We start from the raw sequence: 22,149 nt of genomic DNA, 5'->3' as shown, positions 1-22,149 counted from the left end.
CCAGGTGGCAGCCCTACACAACTGCTCCGCCGTAGCCCCATGGCGCACCGCCCAGGAGGAAGCAACCGACCTGGTGGTATGTGCATTTATCAGAGACGGAACTGGTCGACCTGCTTTACAGTAGGCAAAGGCAATGGTAGATCTCAACCAGCGAGCGATGGTCTGCTTAGAAGCAGGCCACCCAACCTTATGCACATCATATAGCACCAAGAGTAAATCCGTTTCTCGAATGTCCTTTACCCTCTCAATGTATATTCGCAAGGCGCGAACTACATCCAATCTCTTCAGTTTGTCCCTATTTTTAACCACGTCTGGGGGAGAAAACACTGGAAGTACAATGTCTTGGTTTAAATGAAAAGATGACACTACCTTAGGTAGGAATTTTGGCACTGTTCGCATCACAGCCCTGTCATCATGAAAAATCAAAAACGGTGACTTGAAAGGCAAGGCACCCAACTCAGACACTCGTCTGGCTGATGCAATTGCCAACAAAAAAGTGAGCTTCCAGGTCACATACTTTAACTCCGCAGATCTTAGCGGTTCAAAAGGAGGATTCTGTAACATAGATAAGACCAAAGATAAGTCCCAAGGCGCCACCGGCTGCATATAAGGTGGTTTAAGTCTAGCAACCCTTGAAAAATAGTTTGAATCTTAGGTAGCAAAGCTACTCTCTTTTGAAAGAATATGGATAAGGCCGAAAGCTGCACCTTTAAGGATTGCAGACTAAGGCCTGATGAAAAACCATCCTGTAAAAAAAATGTAAAAGTCTTGACAATTTGAATCTGGAAGAGTGAAGTTTTTGTCTCTCACACCATCTAATGTATATCTTCCAGACCCGATGGTAATTTGCCGCAGACACCGGCTTACGGGCCCTCAGCATGGTCTGGATGACCTCATCAGAAAACCCCTCTCTCTTTAAATAAGGAGGTTTCATAAGCCACGCCGTCAAATTGAGACCACCTGGGTCCTCGTGAAGTAACGGTCCCTGGCCTAACAGGTCCTGACGATGAGGAAGCCTCCAGGAATCCTTCGACAACCTCAGTACATCGGAGTACCATGACCTCCTGGGCCAGTCCGATGCAATTAGAAATTGCCCGCACTCCCTGATTATTTTTTCCTTCAACACCCTCGGTAACATGGGAAATGGAGGGAAAATGTACACCATCTGGAAGTCCCACTGAACTGTCATGGCGTCCACCGCCCAAGCAGCGGGATCCCTCACCCGCGAGCAGAATCTCTGAACCTGACGGTTCATTCTTGTCGCCATCAGGTCTATGTCTGGCAGACCCCATCGATTCACAATCTCCTGAAAAACCTCTTGATGGAGAGACCATTCTCCTTCCTGAAGGGACTCCCTGCTGAGAGTCTGCTTCCACATTCCTGACACCTGGAATAAATATCGCCGACAATGCCAGAACGTTGGTCTCTGCCCAACTGAAGATCTTGGAAACTTCCGCCATCACAATCTTGCTGCGTGTCCCGCCTTGATGGTTCAAATAAGCCACTGTTGTTGCATTGTCCGATTGTATTTTCAGCGGGGAACTGCTCAGAAAAACCTCCGCCTGGATCAATGCGTTCAAGACTGCCCTCAGCTCCAGAATGTTTATAGGCAGTTTGGACTCTTCCTTCGACCAAAGGCCCTGAAGTCTCAGGTGAAGAACTACTGCCCCCCAGACTGGCGTCGGTCAATATGACCAGCCAATCCCAGGACCTGAGAGATCTCCCCAGCTGCAAATTTTCCACATCCGTCCACCATAGGAGACACTCCCTGGATGAAGCAGGATAAAACTTCCTGCTTCATCCTCTTGGCATCTCCGGACCAACAGGATAGGATGTTCCATTGGATAATCCTGGAACGGAATCTGGCAACCTGCGGAGTTTCGAAAGCTGCCACCATCTTTCCTAGCAACCTTACCCCCTGCCACACCGATGGTTACGGTGCTTGCAGGATCTCCAACACCATCAGCCGAATCTCCACCGCTTTGGATTCTGGGAGAAAAACCCTGTGAAGGTGCGTGTCTATGATCACCCCCAAAAATTTCAGGGTCTGCGTTGGTGTCAAATGGGACTCGAGCAGATTCAAAATCCAGCCCTGACTTAAACGGTGTTGCCACCTCCAGGTGAACCTGTAACATCTCTGCCGACTCTGCTTTGAAGAGCAGATCATCCAGGTAAGGGATAACAATTATTTCCTGCAGACAGAGCTGAAGCCATGGTGGACATCACTTTGGTGAACACTCTCGGGGCCATGGCAAGCCCAAACGGGAGTGCTTGGAACTGCCAATGTCTTACCCCGATTGCAAACCGGAGTAAAGACTGGAAATCTTTGTGGATTGGGAACTAAGAAAAGGATTGAATAAAAACCTTTTCTTCTCTCCTCTCGAGGGACTGGTATAACTACCCCTTTCGAGAGATAAGGCTGCTCCCAGAAGTGAAGATCTGAGAGACGCGGTCCTTGGTAAAGGAGTGGGGAGAAATCTGCGAGGGGGTGGACCCGAGATTTATTTGCTATCCCTCTGAAACAATGGAAAGTACCCACGGATCTTCCGTGGCCACCCTCCAACTGTCCTGAAATTGCAGGAGGCGACCCCCTACTCTGATTCCAGAACAGGGAGTCTCCGTCCCGTCATGCAGAGGGTTTGTCTCCCCCCTTGGTGGCATGTTTCTTAGTAAAGGCGCCAAACTTAGACTTGGTCGGTCTACCTCTGCCGGCTTGGAATCTTCCACGCCCTGACTGACCTCTGCCAGCTGCTCCCCCTCAAAAGGAAGGACGAAACGCCGGTTTAAAGACTGCGAATTTAGAGCCAGAGGATTTAGAGGTGGTGGGAAGAAAAGTACGCTTACCCCCCGTAGCCCGCTTGATGATCTCATCCAATTCTGACCCAAATAAAAGCTCACCTTAAAAGGGATAGTTTCCAGTCTCACTGTCTGCCTCCCAGAGAGCTCTCCTGGCAGTAACAGAAGTGACGGACACTTTGGACGCCATCTTGGCACCCTCCTCGCTAGCTTCACATATATTCTGCAGCACAACTCAACTTTTCTGCCACAGAAAAAGCCTCTGCATCATGCTGGAGATGACTCCCCAAGGTCTCCGCCCACTTGATCATGGCTTTTGCCACCCAGGCCGAAGCAATAATGGGGCGTATAGTGAAACCAACACCTTCAAAAACTGCCTTCAGACAGCCTTCTTATCAACTAGATCTTTAAAGGCCGCGCCACCCCGCACTGGCCTTGGATAATCTGGCCACAGAGGAATCCACCAAAGGAACTTTCTCCCATACCTTAACCTGATCCTCAGGCATGGGGTACATGTTTGCATATTTTTTTTTGACATTAATAGTCTCTTCTCTGGAGACTTGCCAGACTCCCCTAATAAAGCAACCATGCCTTTATCCGAAAGGAAGGGCACAGGATCCCTACTGCTCCTTTTAAACACACACTGCGCAGCAGCCTATTCCTCAGCAGGCAAATCCAGAGCCTGTTTTACAGCCAAAATCAAATCTTCAATACCAGAGGCTGAATAATCTCTTTCCTCTCCCTGTGACCAACACAAATCATCCTCATCTACTCCACCATCATCTGTGTCAGTAGCTAATGGAGGTACCATAGAAGACCCCTGTCTAAACCTCACCTCATCAGAAACTTTTGTAAATTGCTCCAAAAGAGAAGACATACTGCATAGTGTCGTGCATAGCCTGTAGAAAGATAGGATCGCCCTGTGCAGGGGTAAGATCCCTGAGATGAGGGAATAGGTCCCGGAGATCCCACCAAAGATCCCTTTTGCCTATTCAAAGCCTCTGTTAAAGCTTTAACAGACCGTCCCAAAGCCACAGCCCATGCTGGCTTAGCTCCTTCTGACTCCAGTCAGTGACCCACAGGGCACAGCTTCGCAGGAAGGGCACAATTCCCCCTGGTCCAACTGTTCACATGATAAATTTACATTACATCTCTTGCAATGGTAAAATCTCATTTGCTCCCTCCCTAGCAACAGAACTGCACTAGTCCACCATGTTAATATCAGAATAAAACACAGCTAAGCGTTCAGGCAAAGTCACAGAGTAAGGCACCAGTGTACTTATCTGTGTGTTCTGTTGGCAGCGATCAGCAGGGGAATCATTTGTCAGGAGAGACTTCTGAGCAGGATCTCTGTCTTTCAGCTCCGCAGCAAGCACAGAAATGGTGCCAGTAAACCGTGGAAGAGACCAAGTCTCACCTCCAGTGCGGGTAGCTGACGTCTCTTGGCGCCAAACCGCACACCCACAGGCGCTACCACTATGCTCTCCCCACCAGTAACTCCCCCTCTAGGGACCACTTTGAGTTGCCCAGAAACGCTGGGCGTCCTGTAAGAAACCTCAACCCCCCTGGGGGATTTCGGCACCCCCGCACCCTGACAGTAGCAGTGTCTTTTTCATCGCTGATGAAAAGGAGACATTGAGCAATAGGATTCCTGGCAATATATCACTAGCAATCATATTGCACCGTGTGTACTCAGCATTACATAGTCCTGTTTAGGGGCCCATTTAAGCATAGCATATACAAGACCTGTTCCAAGCAGATTACCACCCAGGATCACATTGTAATATGAAAATGCAGGGACAGGTACTTTACAAGCAGCAAGTCCCTGCAATGTGCTCAGCCAGGTGCATGTGTCAACCCATTCATGCATTTACATTGGTTTCATAAATTCAATCTGCTTCTTGGCAGGGTTTGAGAGATTTCTACAATATGCAAGTGGGAATCCAAGCAAAATCTTCCTGGGACAATTACAATGGAAAATCATATGATTCCAAGTAGCAATAAAACATTTTGAAAGTTAAATCTTGTATTTGGCTAAAAAGGAGACATGCAAAAGAAAGCTTTTAGGTAACCAATTAAATGGCAAAGCATTTTCACTGAAAGTAAATTGTGAAGCCTAACTGTTTATTTAGGGATAATACAAGGCAATTGAGCTTAAGTGTAATTTGAACTATCAAATTAACTTGTACATGCCAATACAAGGGTTCTACAGGTCTGGATATTTTACCAAAAAATAAGGAATGCCCTACCATTTCATACCCTGAAGTGTAATTGAACTGCAGTTTTTCCAAACTTCCATAGCAAGAATTGCACGGAAACTATTAAAGTAGCAACTTTGAGTTTTGTGCATGGCTGATTAGATGTCAAAATTAAGTTGGAGATGTGCTTAAACTTGAGTTATTGAAGCCTGTAGGAGGCTAGGTGCAAGTTGGCTAGATTAGAAAATGCAGTGGCAGCCTGCACAAAAGGGCTGTAAAAATAAATCTAAAAATAGAAAATCAGATAATTCACAAAGCAGAACTGAAATAGAAGTTTTTTTTTTTAATGGCACTAATACAATGCTGATATTCATGCTGTGAAGGTACAGTATTCCCAATCTTGTTTGTGAGATACCCGTAACAGCCCCATTATACTTTCACTTGATTCAAATTCATCTTTTAAATGAACAGGGGAAATACCCAGAACAAATTTTCCAAATAGGAGTGTTACGGCACCAAGATGGGGGATTGAAATCCTGGAAATTAGAGTAACATCTCATTTAAACTGCAAAATGAAGATGGGCCATATTGAGAAAGCTGACATTTGCCATTTTAAGTCCATATCTCCAGCTGTTTTTCATGCTGCCACAAGAGAATTACAGCTTATCCAGGAAGTTATCCAAAGCTGGGATACCCTCTTTTAGACCCTTCCTTTTACGGGTTTCAGCAACAATCTGGCAGGGCCTTGAGGTGCTGTCAAATGGATCTCCAGGAAGAATCTGCCAGTGGTCAAACACACACTGAGGGAAGGCTTGGCCACCAGTATTTGATCGAAGATCTGCAGTGAAACCTGCAAAAGAGATTTAGATTAAAAGCCAATCGTTTAAATGTGTCCAAATACAGAGTCTCTTTGTATGTTAAGCATTTCTGAATTCTAAGCCAGGTCATAGAAAGATTCTAGTTCTGTAACTTCCATTTTACCATAAGTGTTTTGAACCAATGTTGAAACCACTTTCTAATATTGTAAACATTGAAACAAAGAACTTTCAATAATCAAAAGTTTGCTACATATGGTAGATTGTGCTGCAGAACTTACTATGGACACCACATACATGCCGCCAGTGCCACTGCAAGCATAGGTTAGTTTATCTCTGCCTTAAAAACACCCTGTTTGGACATTCAGTGCTTTTACACCTTTCCAATAGTCTCGAACAAAGGTTGGCAAGAAGATAAACAGCATGGCAAAAAAATAAATAAAAACATCTAGCATTTTTCAGGCAGACTGGCCAGGTGTACTGAAATCTGTAGCACCACTACAGCTTGAGGGCTACTTATTTTTTGTGCACCCTCCATAGCTGGGGTGTGCAATGTCATTTTCTTACATACGTGTCCTTACCAAATGATTCGTTGACAGGCAAGTAAGCTTTAACAACAAACATTGGTGTGCCAGCAACTTGTGACTCCTCAAACACATGTCCACGTTTTCTGTTCAAGACTCCATAGATTCCTCCCACGACTTGCTCTGGGCACTGAAAACACCACATGTAATTAGGACTATTACTGCTCAAGTCATTTTAAGTTATTTGAAGAATCAAGGCTTTACTGACCTGGATCTCCACAAGATAGATTGGCTCCATGAGACGGGGTGCAGCAGTTAGTACACAAGCATAAAGGCAGCGACGTGCAGTGGGGATGATTTGTCCACCACCCCTGTGTATGGCATCAGCATGAAGTGTCACATCATGGACATCAAAACGAACTCCCCTCAAGTTTTCCTCACACAAGGCACCCTGCAATTAAGAAACAGTTAAAGATGAAAGCATGTACTTAAAAAATCTATCAACCGTTAACTCTTAAGTATAGTTAAAGGTCACTCCTTAGAAACATCTGCAGGCGATAAGTGTTCAACCCACAACACAGCTGAATTTATAGCTCTAAATGTTAAAAGAATTAGCATACAGGTTATTGAAGTTGGTACTCATGACCCCACATGAAGTGAATTAGCTCATCTGGATCTTTTGAAAAGGTCAGTCACTAATGACCTGAAATGGGGTACTGAGGACAGAGCTTGAGAACCACTGAATTAGTAATCAAGTCCTTGCTAAAGAAAAAAGGTGTAAAACATTCACTTTTCCAAATCACATACCTCCTTGGTGGCCCACTGGAAGCCTGCCACTACACTGTCCTTTATTTCATTCAAGTACTGAACTCCCTTTGTGACATCAGCAAGTATGTTTGGTCCAGTTCCATCAGGACCAAAACACCAGATCTTCCTTGCTTCTGTAACATCCCATTCATATTTTTCAGTCAGGTAACGAGCCCGAGCCTTGAGTTCCTGACGTGCTGACACATCACCTTTATCAATATCCTCAGCCAAGCCATCAGGGAAAGGACGAGATTTCATGTAAAGACGGTTGTGCTTGTTTGGAGACTTTGACAAACACAGCTGGTTAGATTCCTCGCTCACTGTCTCACGGTAAGACACAACTGGATCAGATTTCTAGAAATGAAACCACAAGCATTAAAAATCTAGTTTCCATTTAAAGTTTCACTAAAGCCAAAGTGAAGTTTAAGAACCTTTACTGGCACAAAACAGAACCCTTATTTTATGAAGAAACAAGCCAACAGTAATGTTTTTTGGAGTTTGTTAGTGTTGGGTTTAAGATACCAGGAGTCAAGATCATGTCAGCAAGAATACTGTACCCAGCATCCAACTAACTCAAAAACCAACATTAACCTAACTGTTAACAGCATACTTCCTTGAGATTCTGACCACCAGTATGCAAACTGCATCCTGTTTGGTCCATGTTGGATATTTGCCATAGCAGGGGTAGGGGATTTGTAAGCAGTGTGGCAACTAATCACCACAGCTGGTGGTCAAATGTCTAAGTGCTTTTCCCCAATGTCAAACAACTATTTATGGAATTTGGGCAAGAATAGAATAAACCAATAGCAAGCTTAATACATAAACCTGTCACTCCAGCATGACTGAATTACTATGCACCCACCTATATTTAATAGCTGGCTCAAGTAAGAGTTAATTTATACAACAAGATCATTTTAGGTGACCCTTTAGAGTTGGAACAGCTTGTTTATGACATAAAGATGCTTAGCTACGTATTTTACCTTAATTGGAATGCAAGCATGATCCTCTTCCAGATCTTTCAGACATATTTCCAAGTGTAGTTCTCCAGCTCCTGCAATGATGTGTTCTCCAGACTCTTCAATGATGCACTTGTGAGATAAGGTTAAAGTGGTCAGACTTTATGCAGTGTCCAATTGAGATTACAGGAATTGGGCTTTAAAGTTCTAATAGTTGGTATCAAATTGAGGTATTTCCCATGCTTTGAACAGAAAAAAAAAAAATAAATAAAAGAAACTTATTCATACCTGCACCATAGGATCAGATTTAGCCAGACGTTTCAGACCTTCAACCAATTTTGGCAGGTCAGCAGGGTTCTTTGCTTCTACAGCAACACGGACAACAGGACTCACACTGAACTTCATAACACGCATGTTGTGTGCATGTTCAAAAGTAGAAATTGTTCCAGTCTTGATCAGAAACTGGTCTACTCCTACCAGACCAACAATGTTTCCACAGGGGACATCCTCAATGGGCTCCACATAACGCCCCATCATCAAAATAGTCCTTGAGTGAAGAGATGGTTAAGCCAGTGTTACATACAAACCACTTGGATCATTAACTAGCAGCACATAACTGGTCTCAAATACAAACCTCTGAATAGGCTTTATGTAAAGATCCTCCTTCTTTCCTGGTGTATAGTTTGGTCCCATAATCCTAACTTTAAGGCCAGTAGACACAACACCAGAGAACACACGTCCAAAGGCATAGAATCTGCCCTTATCAGTTGTGGGCACCATTTTAGAGATGTACATCATTAGGGGTCCTTTGGGATCACAGTTCTTAACACCTGGTTTATAGGTAAAAAGTTTGGCAAGTTTTAGGCACATGCTCAGTTCAAACTGAATAGGACATTAAGTTTCCCTTCTTTTAAGTTTAAACCATTACAAATGTAGCTTAAGCTAAGAACTTCACTTTTGGCAACAATTGTGCTAGAACAGGGTACATACATACATTTCCTGATGCTCTTCCTGTGATGTCAGGACAACACACAGCAGTGCTGCATTGAGAAGTCACATGTTGCCCACCCCTATGCTAGAATGTTAAGCTATCAGGATGTTTAAAGACTTACCCATGGCAGCTTCATCATCAGGAGGCCCCTCATACAAAAGTTCACAGCGGTACCTTTGGGCTGTCACAGGTGAAGGCAAGTGGATGGTTATCATTTGAAGAAGTGCCTCACCAGCAGGCAGCCAACGTCTCATTACAGCCTGTAAGTTTTGTTTTGAGTTATTTTATTTATACAGTACAGCATTTGATAAAACCTTAAGCCTGCATATAGGAGATTTAGCCTTAACATTAGCTACCTTCAACAATTGCTTGCCCTCTTTGTCTTTGTCCTCACTGTCCAGCTTAATGTCCAGTTTTTCTATCAATTTAGCAGTCTCATCCTTCTTGAAGTTCATGATGGCATCAAAAACCTAACAAATAAAATTAATTAGTTATTATGAAACAAGAAAATTTGCCTTACATACAGTCAGACAAACAGACATTCAGAATATTTAAATTTCTTCAGCTGGTTTTCAGGTCAAAGTGAAGAAATGTTAAGTCATCATATGTCACATGCCAACTACCAAATCCAGTTAATTGGCATTTTAACTATGCCATTTGAAACCCAGGTGTGATTATTCAGTTGTGCACCAAAAGTATGTAACCTTCCCTTTCTGCAAGAGTCTAGTAGAGAACAAATTTTAGCTGAACAGACCAAGACACTCACTTTGAATATGGGGTCCAGAATGAGTTGGCTGAAAGTTCTTGGAAGCTTCTTGCCTTCAGCATTTGTTGCAGACTTGCTGAATTTTCCATTAGATGGGTCAAAGAACCTATAAAAAAAAAAAACCAAGGCAATGTAAGTGGTTGAAAGCAATACAAATGATTATGTTGCAGTCATCTTAACACTCACCTATCACCCCAGAGCTTTTTCATCATGTCTTCCACTTTCTTTGCCCGCTCTACAGGTGCCAACTGAGCTTCTCCCTTTGCAGCAAACTTGGCCACATACATCTCTGCAAACTGTTTCAAGGTGAAAGCCCAGCCATGCAGTCCAGAGCCAAAGCCAACAGTTCCAAGAACTGGGTCAATCTAGGAGGATAAGTTTAGGTGTAAATACCTACAGGTACACATTTTAAATCTACTCAATTTAGGCACCAGATAAATAGGTGTTACCTCAGTTCAGCCACTATAATGACAGTTACAAAACTGCCCACTCAAGCCTGAAAATATCAAGAAAAAAAAAAATCTATAATATAAAACTCACCATAATATTCCCCATGGGCCCAGTCTCCCCTTCACCGTAGGTGGAGATAATTACGTTCACGTTCTCCACAATACGTTGGAATGTCTGGTACAACTCCTCTGGTACTAGTTGCAGCTCCAGGAGTGCACGGTCCATTTTGTTCATCATCAAGACAGGACGAATACGTTCTGCAATAGCCTGACGAAGTACAGTCTCCGTTTGTACACACACCCCTGTTAAAAACCAAATGTTAGCAGAACACTATCAAGTTGTATTTACCAAAAAAAAAACAAAAAAAAAAAAACCCCACACCACTCACCAGACACACAATCCACTACAACAAGAGCGCCATCAGTGACACGAAGAGCAGCTGTGACCTCAGAGGAGAAGTCAACATGGCCTGGTGAATCAATCAGATTGATAAGAAATCCATTGCCATCTTTACTTTGCTTGATGAAAGCCAAGTCATTCTCAGACAGTTCATAGAACAGGGAGATGGCACTGCAAATAGATAAACTTGGCATAAGATAACTATTCAAAGAAAAAGGTTTTCAACTGCCCAACAAGTAACCCACAGAACAAAGTTCAGAATTTTTTATACCACCAACATAACAAGTTTAGTGTCAAACCAAAGAGCTACTTACGTAGATTTGATGGTGATGCAACGCTCCTGTTCATCTTTACGAGTGTCCGTAAACCGTGTCTCACCAGCACGAGCACCGGCAATAATGCCAGCCTTGCACACCAGAGAATCTGTCAAAGTTGATTTTCCGTGATCCACGTGGGCTATGACTGACATGTTACGGATGTTCGCCTTTTTGTCCATAATGGCACGTATCTGATCTACCGTGAAGTTCACCTAAAAAAAAAAAAAAAAAAAAAAAAACTTAAAGTAGGTGGTTCTGGGGCTTGCATAAACACATTAACTCTGAGTGCCAACATCAGAGATTCACAAAATATCTACTAACAATGCCAACATCTGAGAGATGTGCAAAATATCAGCTAAAGGGCCAGGGTTACCAACATTATATAAATTTAAACAAAAAGTGTTGTGGTAAAAGAAAAGTTTGACAAATTCACTTTTGAGTGCCATTAAATCATGTAACCAGGAAGTTTAACCCGTTTTGAAAGTGCATCAGGAGTATTTAGCCATGCAGAAAACCTTTTTTAGGTTAAGTTTCCATATAGATTTGGGAAGAAAAGCAGACTTCTAAAGCTATATACTCTGAGGATCGAGATTGAGAACCACTGGTCTAGAGACCCAACCTTTTCCAGGTCTCCACACAGAATCACAGGTGAACTAATTAGATCCACTTGAGATCTTTTAAAATGTGACAGTGAGTAATTAGTGCACCTGTGTATCTGAGGTGACCCTGGAAACCATGCATGTTTGGGGGGTCCCTGAGGACTGAGGTTGAGAACCACTGCTCTAGACAACCCGCAGCTCCTCCAATATTAAAGATATTGGTAACCCCAGGCAAATACCAAGCATAGACATTGAATAATTACTGCAGCACCGTTGAACACTTAGGCCAAATACAGACAAATATTGACTTGCGAGTTCTGCAGCAAGGGAGGGTGTTAAATGCACAGGAACATGTATTGTTACCAAGAATGCACATCAAAAAAGGAGAAACAAATTGCTCAGAAGGGTCCTTATGGGCTACCTAGCTATGCTATGACGGGCCGCCGCTCAGCACACAGATAGCAGCCAGCTCTGTGCTGAGCGAGCTGACAGTGCCAGTGTTCTCCGGTGAGAACCCTGGCAAAGGATGTACTAAAAGGAATGACAGTCTGGTCTTCTGAAAAGGAATGTCAATTGACTATAATGGTAGAAAATGACATTTATATGTATATTTCTGAAATTATTAAACATAACTATATTTTTGATACACATCTTGCTAAGACCATTACACATGTTACATGCAGAATGACGACTGCTTGCTATGGAATGATGCCCTTTAATATTTTATCCCATTATAGTCAATTGGCATTCCTTTTCAGCAGACCAGACGGTCATTCTACTGTCATTCCTTTTAGTACGTCCCCCCCCTGGCAATGCCGATTTCAAAGGACACTGTTTAGCAATCTCAGACAGCGACGTGCATTGCTGTCGCTATAGCCCCTACACACTGATGTAGGGGCATTTTCTAAGCGGCTTTGCCAAACTAAGCAGCGCCGCTTAGAAAATGCCTTAATATCGGCCGTATTAGCTATACACCTTAAGTCCTGTGGTGTGTATGGGGCATAGTAGTGTGATCTTTTCAGACCACTACATCAAGAACTACAGTATCTTCATAACAGTCTATGCTTCAAGAACATTAAACTGCAATTTGTAGTTTAGTTCCATTTGTAGCCTCTAGTGAGCATTTAAATGAATACATAGTGACAATATCTCCCACTACAGCTGGCATAGGTATAAGAACTATGTAGACAAATAATTGGTGGCCTTCCTTATGCGTTCCATGCCCATCAATGCACATGTGAAATTTGTAAGTACTCATGGTTGCATAGGCTTCCTCCCACTCCAAAACCATTGTTATTTCCCTTGGTTTCAACACGATTACTAGAAAAAAAAAACCGAAAAAAAAAAACACCCGAGGTACGTCTATATAGTGAGGAACGCCACTGAGCCAGGGATTGCCTGAACATCTCGGCAAACTGCTGCGGTATACGCGTGAGCTTTGTAAGGGTAAAAAAAAAAATATATATATATATATATATATATATATATATAGCAGTATAGCCATTTAACATTCGCTGTAGTTTGAGGCAGACACATAGCTCCGTCTTCTATACACAGGGTCCTTTCCCTGTATAACACGCTGCTGCTGCAGCATCATCATCATCATCATGCGGGGAGGTCACGCAACGCCCCATAGCGCGCACTCTGCTCTTTACCCATTACTGCAAGAGGCGTCAGCTAAGCAGGCGGCACAGAGGCCCGAGACCTGCAGCGTCACCACGGCCCAGTCATTACGTAACAAGGCCGCTCTACAGTAGGAAACACGGATAGCGCTGTGGTGACGTGTCACGGGCAGCGGAGTTTGGGGCGATGGCGTACAGCGCCTCCAGGAACCCGCCTCAAACGCAGTTGTACGATCCATCCCAGTGTAACCGCACAAAAAAGGGACAGAATGTCACGTACATCGCGGGAGTAGCGCACGAAATGTAGCGCCGCACCCGCAGTAATCAACCTATGAAAAAAAAAAAAGGAATAATGGCTTCCCGGGCCCGCCATTATTGTGGGCCGCCGGCTGGCGAAACCAGGAAGAAGTAACTCCAGAAAGCGGAATTTGCAATCAGAGCCATCGCCTGGCACTCCCGTACACCTTCGCTGCCAGCTGTCGCTTACCATTTTGGCGGATGGTGATGGATTCGTTCCACGGGATGAAGCCGGAGCGGACTGCCTGCCTCACAGCAGACAAACAGGCGGAAGAGAAAGCTGACGTCAGCAGGATGCTATATATAGGGGCAGCGCCGGGCTGGTGACATGTGAGAAGGCGGAGCACGCGAGTGTCCACTGCGCATGCTTGGAGGTCACTGTTTGCCATCGTCACCCCACTGCGATCCCTGATTGGTGATTTGTGTCACGCGGCAGTAATTGGGACGGTATGCAGGTGTAAACTCTCTGACCCTTGTAGCAGCTGCTTTTGTTATTTCAATGGAAAAAATCGTTGGTAGTACTTATATTTTTTAACTTTACCAATCATTGGGCCAGATGTACTAAGCTTAAGTAGTGATAAAATGGAGAGTGATAAAGCACCAACCAGCTCCTAACTATCACGTCACAGGCTGTGTTTAAAAAATGACAGTTAACAGCTGATTGGTGGTTTATCACGTTCCATATTATGACTTTTCAAGTTGGCCCATTGCTTTTGAAAACGGGTAATTTTTAATATTAAATGTTATTCTTTTTGGGAAGTAAACTTTGTTTTTAACACATATGGAGGAATTTAATTGATGCTGAAGTGTGCAAGTAAAGCCCTGTGCACACACTTAAGCTGTGTACACATGCTTAAGCTTAGATTTTTCCCTGTTTTCGATTCGATTTCCACATCAAATGGTTTTTAGGACACTTTCAATCTGCATTCGATTCGATGCGCGCTCCCGTTTTCTCAAAATCTAATAGAAAAATCTACTGTGCAGCCTAGAAAATCTCAAATTCGATCCAGTAAATCGAATGAGTACATTGTGCCTACATTGTGAAATCAAAATCGAATCGAATGCAAAAGTACAGATCTAATGCCAAATCGAATGGGATAATCTAATGCCAGATCTAATACTAAATCGAATCTAACATCAAATCTAAAGCAAATCTAAGCGTGTGTACAGGGGACTATGTAAAAACCGGACCGGACTAAACCCCGGACTGGACATCAAAATCTGCAGTCCGGAGCTTGTAGGGTCCGGTCCGGGGGGTGTCCTGTCCAGGGGTGTCTTGTCCGGGGGGGTCCCTGTGATAGCTATCACCATGGACATGGGGGAGGGGAGATTACAGCCTCCCCGGGTGGTCCGGACCGTCCGGTTTTTGCTACATGCCCGGACCATACAGGGAGGCTTTATTCTACCCCCCCCCCCCTCCTCTACCTGGTGACAGGTGTGACAGGCAGCCCCCCCGGACAGGACACCCCCGGACAGGACACCCCCCGGACCGGAGGCTACAAGCTACAAAATGCAGAGTTTGATGTCCGGTCCGGCGGTCCGGAGGTTTTGTGTTGGTCCGGTTTTCACCCATACCCTGTGTACAGGGCTTAAAGGAGCCCATACACTGGTGAGCTGTATCTCACCAACTGGTTGCATGCAATTTGTTTGCAATGTGGGCAGGACCTTCCACGAGGGACAGGATCGCATATGATACATTGCATGCGGACCTTTTGCATACAATTTGTCACATGCGATCCCAGCAGGGGCTACGGGCTACAAGGAGCATTAAAGGCATAGTTGCCTACCCTCCTGCATTCTGCAGGAGACTCCCTGAAATAACACCAATCTCCCTCTCTCCCTCATTAGTCTACCAATCTCCCTCATTTCACCTAGCCCACATTACATGGTTACATTTTTTGGGGAAAAAAGGAATGAGAGATAGATACATTTACATTGAATCATCAGTACCATTTCCCAGCACTTTACCAAGTATAGCAGCTTTTACTAACTGCTTTGGGGCTCATCTACATTTGGATATAAGTAATTTTGGTACTTATGTAATATCTGGGCTCCCGTTTTTCTTATGAGACCGCGTCTCCTCGCGGGGCTCGCTGCGCTCGCCACGCTTCGGGCACGGTGGCTCGCTGCGCTCGCCACACTATATAAAGTCAACTCCATGCGTAGTTGGATAGTAGGGGTATGAAAAATGGGGTGCATTTAACATGGGAGCCCAGATAATACATAAGTACTGTAATTTTAAAAGATTCCTCTCAGATGTAGCAGTACACACCCACGCTTCTAGATGGTTCTTTGACAATCTCTTTTCACAATCTCTCCATATTTGGAACTAGACACACCGGTACCCCCTCAATGAGGCGCTGCACAAAATTCTCCTTCCAATTCTAATCTCCCTCAAACTAGTTTTCAAAAGTAGGCAAGTATGATTAAGTGAGAACTGCAATTGAGATGCGAGGCGCTCAGGAGTGCACATCGCAATTGAACCCAAACCACCTGAGATGTGCCAGTTTTCATGAAATCCATCGCAGCAATGCATCGCAACCTCATGAAAAAAGGCCATATCGCATATGGGTTCCTTAAGTTGTGTTATCTACACCTCCTGAGGAGAACATAATGACAATTGAATATACTAAAGCTGGGCACACACTAGTAGATATATCTGCAGATTATTATTATTACTGTTGTTGGTGGGGAAGAGTGCAGGTGCTAGGCAGGAGTTATTGGGGTTGATTCAGACCTGCTCTTTGAGCAGCGAATTCTGCCAAATTTTCGATTGTGGGGGAGTGCACATAAGGGGTTATTCTGATTCACTCGCAAAGGCACATTTACTCTCTAACGGACAAAACCATATGCACTGCAGGTGGGGCAGATGTAACATGTACATAGAGTGTTAGATATGGGTGTTTTATTGTTTCTGTGCAGGGTAAATACTGGCTGCTTTATTTCTACACTGCAATATAGATCTCACTTTGAAGTAAAACCCCACCCAAATCTTATTCTATCTGCACATGTTACATCTGCCCCACCTGCAGTGCACATGGTTTTGTCCATCTAAGAAGGATTTTGTCAGAAAGAGTGAACCAGAATAAGGCCCTTTGTTCTCTACAAAGATTGTGAGGTTTTGATGGATTACTAAGCGCTACACTTGGGGTTCAGCGAGTCTATGTATATGGAGAACTACCCTAGATCTCCTTGATAATGCAACAGTGTGGATGGGTATAAATGCTAAGATCAAGGCGCTCCCCTTTATAAACACTCACGAATAGGAATACTATCCGTTTATTATTCCTATTCGTGAGTGTTCATAAAAGGGGAGCGCCTTGATCTTAGTATTGATACCCATCCACACTTTGTTCTCTATTACACAGCCAGTTCCCTACCCATCTACAGATATTTGCCCCCAATCCTAAATCCTCCATTAGTACTAACACTTTAAATATTTTTATTATTGAGTATGATATGCATTCGCTCTTCATTCATCACATGTTTTAACTGCCCATTTCACGTGTATTTGTTTTTTTTTTTATGTTTTTCGCTCTAAATGAGAATGTACATAAGTATGATAAAAAAATATGTTGATGTTTATATATAACTTTGTCAGTGCCTGTCATCTCTGCTCCTGTCTACTCAGGTTCTCTGTCCGGCTGGGAGGCTATCGAACAGCATTGAAGAGATGTCTGCTATGGTTACAAGCAGCTTGCGTCTCAAGCGGGTTCAGCCGAGTGCTTCCTGCACATCAAATCCGGATGGAAGGGACTTCCGGCTTCCGGTATTTGGCGTCCACGGCAGGCGGGAACCGGGTGACAGGACGGGAAGGAAGGCACCTTATTTAAGGTAAGCTTATATTGTTCAATATTGTGTCACAGTTCACCTTGAAAACGGAGCGTGACAGCTCCGAAACGTCAGTCCCTTAGAATATTTTTAATTACTTAAAAATACACTTGTTATAGAAAGACCTCTGAGTGTCTGCTTCCATTGAAGTTTTTATATATATATATATATATATATATATATTTATATATAGTCCTTGGGGTGCGCGGCACTGGGGTCTTAAGCAAAATAAAGCAACACCAATATATTATCTGGGTACCCAGATAATATATTGGAGGGTGCCAGAAAGAAAGTCGCTAAAGTAACCAGGGAACAAGCCCTGGTTAATCCAGCTAAGACTGCAGCCTTGAAAACGGGTGAAAGAATCCATTGGGTGCAAAATTTCAATACTGCACATCAAGATGTAAAATACTGGAGTAATAAGTTGTGGCCAGTTATAGGGAATGATAATGACCTAAAAAAACTCAAACAGGCTAAAATCATGCCGTGTTATAAAATAAGGAAAGAGTTTGAGGGACTGGCTGGTACATAGTGATATTAGTGAACATATGTTGGTAGACAAGAGAATACGTAGACATGAGCCAGGGTGTTTTAAGTGTGTTGGCTGTACTACGTGCCAACATATGATTGCCACAAAAAAATTCTATCATCCTCAGTCAGGAAAAAAGTACGTGATCAGACATGCTGTGACATGTAGTACGCCCTATGTAGTATATATGGTAAAATGCCCGTGTGGCTTATGCTACATAGGCAAGACCATCCGCCCCTTTAAGGAGAGGATGGCGATGCATCGGACGACTATAAGAGCAGCTCTGGGGGGAAAACCATCGGACCAGCCCCTTGCCAGACACTTTCATGAAATGAAACATAGTCTTGCTAACTTCAAGCATGTCATAATTGATCATGTGCCCGAGGATAAAAGGCGTGGAGACCAACATAAAAGCCTCCTTCGCCTCGAATCTAAGTGGATTTATCTGCTAGATACAGTCAAGCCCAAAGGTCTCAATGACCATTTAAATATGAGTATATTTGTAGATTAGGTCATATATACATCACTATTAGACTGGGTACTTCTATACTGCTCCCAGGCAATTGGCCTGTGTTTGGATAACTATCCCCGCTTTCATATGCATCCCCGCACTATTAAAAAACTGTGGGTGTTTAAGGTATATAGTGTATGTTTTCTTTCCAGGATGATCCTGTTTTGTATATGTCTGTTTTTTATATGTATTGTATATTTATATGTATTTACTTGTTTTACAGTCACAGCGCATTCTTTCAGCGCTTAAGAGACTGTTTGTGTCCGACGTTGCCATGGTGACCGCTCAGCGGTGCGAGACGGGGAGGACTGACGAGGGTGTTCCCTCTACTTCCGGCGGACGCACACGCTGCGGGCCAGGACGGCGTCTGACCACGTTGGTATGTACACTGCTATTTAAGAACTGTATTGTGCATTGTGCTTTTGTAATTGTTGCCTGACGAAGGGCTGAAATAAAGGAAGCCCGAAAGCTTGCAAACCCTGTGTGGTTGTGGATGATTTCTTGGTGATTAAGACCGCTGGTGCTCGCTATCTGGAGTGGCTGTATTTGTTTATTGGCTGAAGCACTGCGGCTGTTGCCCTTTTGGAAGGAGGGTGCTCGTCTGCTGGACTTGTATGTATTAGTAGTGTGGCTACACAGACTGCGGTTTGTGACACTACTCAGACAGTTTAGCACCTCCAACACTAAAGATACAGTGTACGTTTTGTGCATGATTTCCAGGCTGAAACCACACTAGCGTATCCCTGCTTGTGGCAAGTGAGGGAGAAACTGTGTTGGTCTACAACATATCTTTTACATACCCTATATACGCTATGGATGAAGCTGGTGGTTTTGATTGGACACAGGTGCCGTTATTTGAGACCAAGAGCCTGTCTGAAAGTGAAACTGAAGCTATTCTGTTTACTGAAAAATTTGCTGATTCCTTGGGAGATGCTACAGCAGATGATGTTTATTTTCAATTATTGCGTTTAAAAAAGAAGGAAATAGACTTTTTGTTGCATGGCATTACATTATCGGACTATGTGCGTGATAAAAAAATACCCCGGGGCTTCCGGGTTAACAATGCACCTACGATTGGTCGCCACAATGGCGAATTTTGTCGCAAATGGATCGCGGTGTTGAATAAATGCTCGCTAGATCTGATGACCATTGTAGTGGAAGAAGCTGGCCGAGAATTGAAGCTAGTACGTGACAAAATTAAGGAGTTTGAGGGAATGAATAAAAAAATCCTGATACAAGATAAAACACAGGATTGGATGGAAAAAATTAATTCCCAATTGCTGGCCTATAGAACTGAACTGGTTGCCTTTAAAAAGAGGAAGCTAGACACTGTGAACAGAGATTATTCTGAACATCAGGTGTATAGATGGCTGTCTGGCAAGGCAGATACAAGAACTAATGCCAGAAATTTCAACCAGCGCAGAGGCCGTTTCCAAGCTAATAATTATTCAAGTGATGCTCCCTCCTCCTCAGGTGATGACTCTGCCCGCCAGAATTATGCTGGAGCCAAGCACCCTTTGGGGGTGACCACACGACGTGGCAGAGGTCGACCCAGAAACGTACCAGGAGAGGCGGCAAACGATACCGCGGCTACAAAGAAAAAGACACGCAACAAATAAATCAGGTATTTAACTTATCTGACAGGACTTTGACAGAGAATGAGATTAAGGTGTTGAATAAGGGGTTAAGTTTTGTGCCAACAAATCCCTTCAACAGCCTTAATTGGAAGATAGACTTATACCATCTAGGTCGACAACTTAAATTAAGAGAATTCTTAAAAAAAAGAACTGATACAACTCCAGTCAATGTAGTGAATACACTTCCTTCTAAACGATTTTGCAATAAGTCGACTTTTGAACCTGTGACCCACAATGTGGCGATACTGGGGTATTTAAAAGCATTGGACTCTCAAGTAATGGAATCACAGAAACAGTCAGTTACAAGAAGAAATAACTTGTCTAAAGTTGAGTGGCAGGCCCTTAAAGACCTGAATGGCTATCGTGATATAGTCATCAGGTCTGCGGACAAGGGGGGAGGGGTGGTTGTGCAAAATGTCCACCAATATTGCAATGAGATTTGTCTGCAATTATCTGATAGTAATGTTTACTTAGAATTGAAAAATGATCCCACTGACCATTACAAAGCTGATGTGTTTAAACTTATTGATGGTGCTGTATTTAATATGCACATTTCGGAACAAGTGGGATATTTTCTCAAAGTGTCTCAACCAAGGGTCCCCATTCTGTACACACTGCTAAAGATACATAAACGTTTGGAGAACCCCCCGGGCAGGCCAATAATTTCCGCCCGGGGTGGATTATTTAACAACATTTCCCAGTATTTGGATGCTTTTCTACAACCGTGTGTGCAGAGTGGGGATACCTATTTGAGAGACACTACTGATTTGCTGCTTAAGCTGCGGGAGGTTGGTGATGTGCCAGATGGCACCTGGTTGTGCACCCTGGACATCACCAGCCTCTACACCAACATCCCCCACGAGGGAGGGTTGGCGGCAGCGAAAAAACTTGTATTGGACAATCCGCTTTATGATGGACCAGAAGTGAATTTTTTCCTGTCTCTTCTTGAGGTAGTACTTACAAAAAATTATTTTTTATTTAACAACAAGTACTACCTCCAAGTAAGCGGGTGTGCCATGGGATCTCCTGTGGCCCCCGCTTACGCTAATACCTATATGGTAGATATTGAGCAAGAGTTTTTCTTTAATAGAGAGTTGAGAGACAGGATAATTTTTTATAAAAGGTACATCGATGATGTCCTCCTGTTATGGAGGGGACGTCCCGATGATTTTGAAAAATTAGTCTTAGACATCAATAGCAGAGATTGTCCAATAAAGTTCACATTCCAGATGAATCTTGAAGAAATTGCATACTTGGGTGTCCTGATCAAGATTGTTGATAACAAGATTTGTACTTCCCTGTATACTAAGAAAACTGACAGGGACATGTTGCTTAGGGCAGATAGCTATCACCCCCCTGCAACCATCCGCAGTCTCCCCTATTCTCAGTACCTGAGAGCAAAACGTATTACCAGTGACCCGGCTGCTATACAGACGACTTTTGATGGTATGACCGATAAATTTAAAAATCGTGGGTACCTAGATAATATATTGGAGGGTGCCAGAAAGAAAGTCGCTAAAGTAACCAGGGAACAAGCCCTGGTTAATCCAGCTAAGACTGCAGCCTTGAAAACGGGTGAAAGAATCCATTGGGTGCAAAATTTCAATACTGCACATCAAGATGTAAAATACTGGAGTAATAAGTTGTGGCCAGTTATAGGGAATGATAATGACCTAAAAAAACTCAAACAGGCTAAAATCATGCCGTGTTATAAAATAAGGAAAGAGTTTGAGGGACTGGCTGGTACATAGTGATATTAGTGAACATATGTTGGTAGACAAGAGAATACGTAGACATGAGCCAGGGTGTTTTAAGTGTGTTGGCTGTACTACGTGCCAACATATGATTGCCACAAAAAATTTCTATCATCCTCAGTCAGGAAAAAAGTACGTGATCAGACATGCTGTGACATGTAGTACGCCCTATGTAGTATATATGGTAAAATGCCCGTGTGGCTTATGCTACATAGGCAAGACCATCCGCCCCTTTAAGGAGAGGATGGCGATGCATCGGACGACTATAAGAGCAGCTCTGGGGGGAAAACCATCGGACCAGCCCCTTGCCAGACACTTTCATGAAATGAAACATAGTCTTGCTAACTTCA

At 43.5% G+C, this 22,149-nt stretch overlaps 2 protein-coding genes and 1 non-coding gene across 3 annotated transcripts; 1 reads left to right on the top strand and 2 right to left on the bottom strand.

The window, feature by feature from the left end:
* Positions 1-5,317: 5,317 nt before the first annotated feature.
* Positions 5,318-13,883, bottom strand: EEF2 (eukaryotic translation elongation factor 2). Its single transcript, XM_083179373.1, has 15 exons — positions 13,728-13,883; positions 11,017-11,231; positions 10,692-10,873; positions 10,394-10,605; positions 10,040-10,218; positions 9,854-9,959; positions 9,444-9,557; positions 9,209-9,347; positions 8,731-8,926; positions 8,385-8,643; positions 8,121-8,228; positions 7,141-7,494; positions 6,602-6,784; positions 6,391-6,523; positions 5,318-5,844 (listed from the first exon to the last, which is right to left on the bottom strand). Exons 1-15 carry the CDS (start codon positions 13,728-13,730, stop codon positions 5,651-5,653), a joined length of 2,577 nt encoding a protein of 858 aa, XP_083035499.1. The 5' UTR covers positions 13,731-13,883; the 3' UTR covers positions 5,318-5,650.
* Positions 9,628-9,696, bottom strand: LOC146045648 (small nucleolar RNA SNORD37). Its single transcript, XR_014465540.1, has one exon. It is a non-coding gene; the product is annotated as a small nucleolar RNA SNORD37 (small nucleolar RNA).
* Positions 13,323-21,796, top strand: LOC146066050 (uncharacterized). Its single transcript, XM_083179086.1, has 4 exons — positions 13,323-13,984; positions 17,169-17,371; positions 18,632-18,787; positions 19,882-21,796. The coding sequence occupies exon 4, from the start codon at positions 20,324-20,326 to the stop codon at positions 21,794-21,796; it is 1,473 nt and encodes a 490-aa protein (XP_083035212.1). The 5' UTR covers positions 13,323-13,984; positions 17,169-17,371; positions 18,632-18,787; positions 19,882-20,323.
* The last annotated feature ends 353 nt before the right edge of the window (positions 21,797-22,149 follow it).

This window comes from Crinia signifera, chromosome 1 (assembly GCF_055691185.1).
Source record: "Crinia signifera chromosome 1, ASM5569118v1, whole genome shotgun sequence".
Taxonomy (NCBI): Eukaryota; Metazoa; Chordata; class Amphibia; order Anura; family Myobatrachidae; genus Crinia; species Crinia signifera.
This window is presented reverse-complemented; position numbering and strand designations above follow the sequence as displayed.

Bases quoted from the DNA above. Each gene is read 5' to 3' on its own strand.
- EEF2 (XM_083179373.1), bottom strand. The intron at 10,219-10,393 runs GTGAGTTTTATA...TTATCCTCCTAG, and splicing joins GGCCCATGGGGAATATTATG to ATTGACCCAGTTCTTGGAAC. The intron at 8,927-9,208 runs GTAAGTCTTTAA...CCTATAAACCAG, and splicing joins TGATGATGAAGCTGCCATGG to GTGTTAAGAACTGTGATCCC.
- LOC146066050 (XM_083179086.1), top strand. From the start codon at position 20,324: ATGGAATCACAGAAACAGTCAGTTACAAGAAGAAATAACTTGTCTAAA.